The sequence below is a fragment of the Macaca fascicularis genome, chromosome 4 (genome assembly GCF_037993035.2).
Source record: "Macaca fascicularis isolate 582-1 chromosome 4, T2T-MFA8v1.1".
In the NCBI taxonomy this organism is placed as follows: domain Eukaryota; kingdom Metazoa; phylum Chordata; class Mammalia; order Primates; family Cercopithecidae; genus Macaca; species Macaca fascicularis.
In genome coordinates, this window is record NC_088378.1 from 171649082 (window position 1) to 171657512 (window position 8431).

Below are 8431 nucleotides of genomic sequence, written 5' to 3' on the forward strand. Positions count from 1 at the left end.
ATTTATCCCTAGTTGGGTTAGTTCATTTATTTTCACTTAGAAAGGTGTAGCACTTTCTTTCAATTTAATCACTAACATTTGAGCAACTTTTAAAGCCAAGCACTGCATGTTTCTCCAAAACAAACAAACAAAAAAGGATGAATATAAATGAGTCTGTGTGTATGCGTGTGTCTTTGAGGGAGGGACAGTTAGGAGAGAAACAATTTTGTCTCAGAAGGAAACAAAACAACGGCCTCATTTGGGGAGAAATCTAGAAATGAAGTAGATATGTAGCAAGTCAGGGCTTTAGCACCTGCTGAGCATGGTCAGGCCTGTTCTTACTGAATTCTGATCTGGTTTCAGGATGAGACAGCTGGAAAAAAAGAGTAAAATAGAAAAAAGCCCACACCTGGGCAACAAGGCAAGACCCTGTCTCTACAAAAATTAAAAAATTAGCCAGGCATGGTGGTGCGTGCCTGTGGTCCCAGCTACTCAGGAGGCTGAGGCAGGAGGATCACTTGAGTCCAGGTGGTGGAGGCCGAAGTGAGCTGAGATCGCGCCATTGCACTCCAGCCTGGGCAACAGACCACAACGCTCTCAAAAACAAAAAAAAAAAAAAAAAAAGAAGAAGAAAGAAGAAAGCAAAAGTATTTCCTAAACCTGGAAACCATAACTTACGAAAGTGAGATACTTAAAAATGTCTCTATTGGAAAGCACCACAAAACGGGTCATTTTGTTCCTGCACAGCTTGAAAGAACCGTTGAGTCGCCTTGGGCGGATCTCCTCGCGCCACCAGGGGGCGCGCTGGGCCTCCCAATGCGGCCAGGCAGACGCAGTTCTCGTCTTTGAGGTCCTGTCATTCTCTGTATAAACAAGTTACGTTCAAGTGTTTAGGATATAAATTACGACCATGCCGGCTGCCTCGGAAGGAATGTAAACACAGCACTGTGGTCGGAGCAAACTCTGAAACTGACTTCATAATTTATAGCAGGCCCCCGAGTAGCTCACTATAAAAGAAAATAAAAAGGCCTTATTTAACTGCAAATACGATAATGGAGAGACAAAAATGTTTAAATCACTTCTTAATTTTAGAAGATACAGGAAGGAAACCTAAAGATTAGAAAGATGGTTAAGACTTTTCGAAACAAGATGTTTCACTTAGGCGACTCTCTCTGCAGTGAAATTCACTTAGAATACAAGAATCCTGGGGTGTGGAACAGCTCCCTAGAGTACCAAGAGCCTGGTGACTGACTGGGAGAAAGACCTTTTAACGGATGGAGAACAAAGGTGAGTTTTCCAATCAGGAAAGAAAAAGCAAAAAACAAAAACAAAAATCCTGCCCTGAATTGGAGAGGAAAATGCACAGGGTGATTGGGGCAGAGAATTTCTTTTCTCTGCTTCTCTCAGACCCATTGTCCCTTCAGCTCATGACGTTGAAGGGCTGCTGGGACAGGTCAGTCCTCCTGCCTAGTTGGCCTATTTTTCTCTTCCACCTGGAGCGTCACCAGCTCTGCCTGTAACATTGGTGATTGGAAAAACTAGCAAGAACAGAAAAAGGGGCTGAGGGGCTCCCTTGTTAAATCCCTGGTTAAAAGCGAGGAGTGGGGAGAGGAGGCCGGGAGGAAGGGAGGGATGAACGGGCTTGCTATGTGCTGATGCTGAGCAGGGCGAGCCAAGCTCTGAATTGGAGGGTGGGACAGGCCGCAGCCACAAAGCACCATGTGGGGAGTCCACCTTCTGTATTAAACTCCCAAAGGAAGTTGAACCTCCCTGCTGGGAGCCTGCCCCCTGCAGCTCAGCAGGGCTCCCCCTGCATTCTTCAGATCTGAACCCCATTCCTGACAGCATGCGACCGCCACCCATAACAAAATTGCAACATGCAAAGGGAAGAAGCAGGGTGCTGTTCTTTGGGTATCCAACCCTGGAGGGGGGCTTACCACTGTGCCCCACATCCGTCAACCCGTGCCAGTGGGGAGGGAGAGCGGGCAAAGGGCAGAACACTCCCTGGGCACAGGAAAGAAAACAAAAGGGGCACAAAATTGGTTTCCTCAAAATCAAACCCTTGCCTTTCTGTATCTTGCCTGGTTTTCTTTCTAGTTCCTTTCACCTTCTGGTTTTTGTTTTGCCAGAAAAAGCTAGGGTGAAGTAAAGAAAGAAATAATAGAAAACGTTTCTTCCACTCTTTCTCCTGAGAAGACTCACAATCAGAACCTGGCCTGTGTTACTCAAGGCACAGACCCCACACCATGTCAATTACACCACTGGAGGGGGTGTGGGTAGAGTTGCACAGCTGCCTGCTAGGGAGTAGAACCTGGCATCCATTGCTCTCAGGGTGCCCGAAGACAAAATCAGCCCCTAAAACAACTATTTGTTATATACATTTTATTGAAAAAAATTTTACAACAAAATATTTTGGCAAACTGTAAAAGTATACATAAGTGCAAATATATCCTCCTTTTAAAATACAAGCAAAGTGTGAGTATACACGAAGGTCATAAAAATATCTTTAAAATATGGTGGTAGAAAACAACCTTGTAAAAACGTTGTATTGTCACAATACTGAAAACCACTTTCTTAAACTAGACACATTGTTTCTAAATAATTCCTTAATAATGTTCTTTGGCACCTGTATCCAAATGTAGTGTTTGGGGAAAATGAGTCTCCCACTCAGCTAGGCAACAAGAAGAGGCTTTCTTGAAATCTTGTGCTTAGCACTGCCTTTTTGAAAAGCACACAAGTTTTCTTAGACAAACACACACACACACACAACTTGTCTGCTTTTTTCAGACCCTGATTACTGAAGGCAACGAAGATCCCAGAGTTACACGTTGATGCCTGACGCATGGCACATTTTCCCACCTCCTCAATCTGCCCTCTCCCTCATGTGGGAGCGTGCAGGTGTTCGGACTGGGAACGCTACCTTGCCAACGGTTGTCCTTCTTTCAGCAGTAGGCAAATAACAGTGACCAACGCGATCCTGGGCATTCTGGCTAAGTGGCAGGTGTGCGGCTTACTGCTATCCGTGTGCATGTGACGTGAATCCGTCCCAGTTTCTATCTGCCCCCTCTGAGGAGGGGAGAGGAGAGAGCGGCCATCACTTGGCCTCTTTCCGTTCACGTTCACATGACGCAGGGCTTAATATCCTGACAGACGCTCTGGTGGTGATGGTGATAATACGACCCGCTAGCTGAGGGATGGAAGGAAGAAATCCCATTGAAGTTGAGGACAAAATCTTTTCTGTCACACACTGGAGTAGAGTGATGCTGGTAACGGGGCAGTCCCACTGAAAGAAGAAAGAAAGAAAGAAAAAACCTCTTCAGAAACAAAGTCATCCAGTTGATGGTGGGGTGTCTTATTTTGCCTCAGGGTATAAAAGGAACTGCCGTGCCTTTTAGTACATGGCTAGACAACTGGCAGAGAAAGCCCAGCTTTAGAAGTATCTCAAACACGACAACTGCGGGTCATAGAATGGCCTTGGAATCATTATGTTTTGTTTTGATGCTCGCACAAACACAAAGCAAGGTCCCCCTCAAGGGGGGTTCTTATGTCCTGGAAATCCAATTTTATTCTCTGAGGCTGGGGTGTGCACTTTCATCTCAGAATGAGCACAGGTACCGGACAACTAGACCCAGACTCTGGTTCCTGGCACGGCCTGTGCTGCCCTGAACCCTGGCTGCAGGGAGGGCCAACCACCCTACCCCAGAAACACCACTGCGGCCTTCTTTCTTGTTCTGAGCCTTGTTTCCCAACTAACTGGGCCGGTCAGAGCCGCGATCGCAGAGGAATGCTCCCTGGGCCAAAGGGGACGATAGAAAACAACCCAAATGCAAGATGAAGGGATGGGGCAGAAAAGCACGCGTCTTCTCCTGCCCCTCCGCAGGCATCTTCGTGAGTCCCGAACGTCTTAGCTTTCCTCTAGGGAAGTCAGGACTTCAGGGCGCAGAGAAATGCCCTTTGGTCCGAAGCAACTGGCAGCGCGAGGAGTCCCTGCGGTAGCCCCAGGCTGGAGGGGGACAGAGAAGGCCCGGACCCTGCTCTCCCGGGACGGCTCCCCAGTCCCGGGCCTGCGCCCGGCCGCTTCACTCCCACCCGCCGCTGGCTTTTGCTTTTGCTTTCTCAGCGCCTCCTGGCCCCGGGGCACAATCAGCCTGCAGTGCCCTGCGCACTGGGCCCCGAGGCTACTGGACCCGGCCCTCTCGGCACCGGGCTGCGTTAGGTCCATTCGCCCGGGTCTTTTCTTAATTACCCGAGTGGTGTGGGGACCATAAAGTGCACGTCACTTCGGGCCGCACTCAGTTTTTCAGTGCAAGAAAACCGTACCCAAGGCCCGCCGGGCTCGGGCCCTGCTCGCGTGGCCTCCGCTCCGCCGTGCCCCCGCAATGACTGAGCAAGGAGGCTGCTCAGTGGCCGCCGCCTACTTCCTTGCCCGCAGCACCTACCCGAGCGCGCCCGGCGCTGCTCTAACGCAGCTGCCCTGTCCCGAGAGCACCGATGTGTGCAAGGAGCTCTGCACACTGGTGTGTTCGCTCGTCGGGTTTAAGCAAGCTCTGATGGCAAGTCCTGGACCACAAAGTAGCAGGCTGGGCAGGACAGAGGGCGAGCGCTCACACCTGCCCACGAAGGCGGCCGTCGGCGCTTTGATGTGCTGGGCGGGATGATAGAAGCCCCAGCTCCCTCCTGAACTGCTCGCAGGGCTTAATGAAGAACTCCAGGGCAGCCCCTGTGCTGGCGGGGGGCACATGGACCGTGTTCACCAGGCCCAGGAGCGGAGGGCGCGGCCCTTGTGGTGTGCTGGGGGAGGGAGGGTTGTGCTGGGTGTGTGAGCGTGGACATGTGCCGATCTGTGTGCTGGGGAGACCGCCTTGGCCACCCCCACGCCTTGCCAGGCCCCCAGGTCTCAGTGGGCCCCGGCCCAGTGGGCGGCGCGCTCCCAACGAGGCCCCGCGGGGTCCTGGTGCATCCGGCCGGCTCCTCTAAAGCCTCCGCCTCTGGCGCTCCAGGGACATGGCAACAGGGCTGGGTGGGTATTCCATAGGGCCAGGAGCAAGAGAGCGAGGAAGGAAGGGCAGAGGGTCCCTGTCGGGCGTCGGGCCTGAGCTATTGTCTCCCCTGAGCGTTCCCAGACTCGGTCGGGGGATTCTGCGAGGCTCTCAGGGAAGGCCGGCCGCGGGAGGCCGCTGGGTAGGGGCACAGAGGCCGGCTTGCTCTGCTGGGCAGTTTTCGCCCGGTCTAAGACAGTAATGTATCCAGATTCCGAAGTTTTGGGGGCTTGTGCGTGCGCCCCGTGTATGAGGTGGGGCGAGAGCTGCCTTGAAGAAGGGTCAGGAGTCTCCTTCCTGTGTGTTTTTCTTCTTCCTAGAGTACGGTTTCTCCAAGGCTGCTAAGCCTTAGAGTCTGGGTTTGAGGTGCGTGGGGCCCAGTGGAGAGGAGGAGAAGGGGAGCGGGGAGGGCAGCCGGCAGGCTGGGAGAAGAGCAGGCAGGCCGGGAAGGGAAGGGGCCAGTGCACCGAGGGGTGTGTGTGTGTGTGTGTGTGTGTGTGTGTGTGTGCAGGCAGGCCGGGAAGGGAAGGGGCCAGTGCACCGAGGGGTGTGTGTGTGTGTGTGTGTGTGTGTGTGTGATTGACAGCCGGTCCGAGGGGATATAAAAATAAGAGGAGAAGGCCGCCTGTATTGGTTACTTGTTGAAATTCCCATAAAATTGAACAAGATTCTGTTCTCAGTGGGTTAAGTCAGGCTAAAATCCTCTCCGGTGTGGTCCTGCCGAGACTGTCTTTGTTTGGTTAACCTCTGAGACCCACATTTAAAAGGCCTATTTGGGAAATTTCACCGTCCAGGGAACCAACATCTTTTGCCCATTTCTGGGCTTCCCTTCTCCCCTGGTGCTCACGCCGCACACCGGCTCAGAACACATAAAGCATGCATCACCCTACAAGCCACTGTTGTCTCATTGCTGTGGGAGGCCAGTGTGAGAGAGCAGCCTGGGGCCTTCCCTTTGACTGGCAGGCCCATGGGATTTTAATCTGCAGCCCTAGATCTGGAGGGAGGGGTTAATGTAAGGGTTTATCTCTATTCTCCAAATTAACCTGGTCAAATATTCAAATTCCCTCTTCCATCCCCACCATCTCCTCCCACCTTTCACCGCCTTCAGCAAGTCAATAAATTTTCATAATCTGCAACCAACACAATGTAAACCAGGCACACCACAAGTGGCATCCACAGGGCAGGCGCATTTCCCAGGGGAGTCCCAGCAGGGTCCTTCAGGTCCTGCCACCCAGGACCTCTATCATCAATGTGGGTCCATTTTCGCGGGGAGGCAAGGAAGGGAAGGAGACTTCAACAGTTTGGTGACCCCCTCCACTGGCGAATGTCCCTTTAGTGAAAGATCCTGGGAGCCAGCTCTGTCCCTCCCACCCCCCTGCTCTTAACACTTGCCCAGCTGCAAACATCTCCCTACAGACACCCCAACATACAGAACATCTCTGATTCTGACATTTACTTTGGGACAAAAGTACAGCAAAATGAACTCAAGAAAAAAAAAAAGGACAAAAGGAACTAGACACAGCTTCCTGACCAAGTTCCCCAAAGGTCACATGCCTTCTCTCAAAGCTAAGTCAGACTCTGAACGGGAGACCTGCAGTCTCCTGCACAGGGATCCCCATAGAGTCCAGGAGACTTGACACCATGCTCACAGCAGCCAGACAATTCTGAAGGTTCAGCTGCTGGCCAGGGAGTAAGACCCTGATCCCTGCTCCCGCGAATAAGGTACCGGCTCTCACCAGCATCCGCTTTTCCCAGTGCCCTCAGACCTCCTGGCTTGGGGTCCCTGTTTGTGGGAGTGGCAGTGGCCGCCAGCCCTGGAGGCCTAGAAGCGATGCGCACAGTTAGCTGCGCTGGAGCGTGCTGCGTTACCTGAGAGGTCCTCGCGGGCGTTCTGGTGCAAGTAGCTCTGCTCCAGCGAGTAGGAGGACATGCTGGAGTGCAGGCCTGCGGAGGCTGCGGGGTTGCTGCTCGGCGTCAGGGCAGGCGGCTGCTTGAGGTAAGGCGAGGCGCCAGGCGAGCTCCAGTGCGCCGCAGGGCTCGTGTAGGGCGAGTGGCATTCGATGGCGCTCGCCATGGCCGGGGACGAGGGCACCGGGCTGCTGCTGCTGTCCGGCCCGTAGTCGCCGCCGCCGCCGCCCCCGGCCGCACCGACGCCCCCGGGTCCCGCGGGCACCGGGCAGCTGGCCATGTAGGTGGAACCCGGGTTGGGCGACATGTGCGGGACGTGGTGGTGGTGGTGGTGGTGGTGAGGGTGCGCGTGGCTCGGGGCGCCGGCGCCGGCGTCGTAGCCCGCGGGCATCATGTCGAGGCCGCCGTAGCCGCCCTGGCTGTGGCAGCCGAGCGGCGCCGACGGGGGCGCCTGGAAGTCGAAGCCCTGGGGCAGCAGCGAGGCCCCGAAGCCCAAGCCGCTCACCACGCGGTGGTACATGGGCTTGAGCGCCTGGCACTTCCGCCTGAAGCCTCGCGGCCGGCGGCGGAACGAGCCCTCCTCGAACATGAACTCGCTGGCTGGGTCGATGGTCCAGTAGTGGCCCTTGCCGGGCCGCCCGAGGCCCTTGGGCAGCTTGATGAAGCACTCGTTGAGCGAGAGGTTGTGGCGCACGGAGTTCTTCCAGCCCTGGTAGGCGCCGCGGAAGAAGGGGAAGCGCGCCTGCAGGAACTGGTAGATCTCGCTGAGCGTCAGGCGCTTGCTGGGGGAGCTCTGGATGGCCATGACGATGAGCGCGATGTACGAGTAGGGCGGCTTCTCGGGCCGCCGCAGCCCCGAGCTCGCCTTCTTGGCGCCCCCGCTCCCGGCGCCCGCGCCGCCGCCGCCGCCCGCGCTCTTGCAGGCAGCCGAGGGGGCGCCGGCCGAATTGGAGGAGGACGAGGACGAGGCGCAGGAGGCGGAGGACGACGACGAGGAGGAGGAGGTGGTCTCCAGGGCGGCGGCGGCGGCGGCGGCGGCGGGCGGCGGGCTCATCAGGGCGGCCTGGAGCGCGCCTGGGACCGGGCTGCACGCACGGCGGAGCGGGGCCGGCGGCGGCCCGCCCTCGGTGGTCATCTGGGACCCGGGAGCGAGGCCGGGCCGCGAGGGCGGGCCCCGGGCGGGGAGCGGAGGCTCCGGAGCGGGGTCGGCCCAGAAGCCCGGCGAGCGCCCTAGCCCGCCGCCCGGGCTGCAGCCGTGGCCACTCCGGGCCAGCGCTTCGGCGTCGCCTCCCTCAGCTCCTCTGGGGCTTCTGGCGGCGGCGGCAGCGGCGGGCGGGAGGCAACGCCCGGCGCATCACTCCCCGAGCCGCGGGCCCTGCCTTGCGCAACGGCCTCCCAGGCCGCGGGGCCGAGCGCCGGGCAACTGCGCCCGCGAGTGGGACCGCGGCCTGGACCCCGGGGACGAGCCCGACGTCTCCCTTCAGGAGCGCTCCTCGCTCTGTCTC

The 8431-nt window shown here is 56.4% G+C and overlaps 1 protein-coding gene across 1 annotated transcript; it reads right to left on the reverse strand.

Annotated features, from left to right (window-relative positions):
• Positions 1-2346: 2346 nt before the first annotated feature.
• Positions 2347-8431, reverse strand: FOXF2 (forkhead box F2). The gene is made up of 2 exons (XM_005554232.5): positions 6888-8431; positions 2347-3262 (listed from the first exon to the last, which is right to left on the reverse strand). Exons 1-2 carry the CDS (start codon positions 8059-8061, stop codon positions 3099-3101), a joined length of 1338 nt encoding a protein of 445 aa, XP_005554289.3. The 5' UTR covers positions 8062-8431; the 3' UTR covers positions 2347-3098.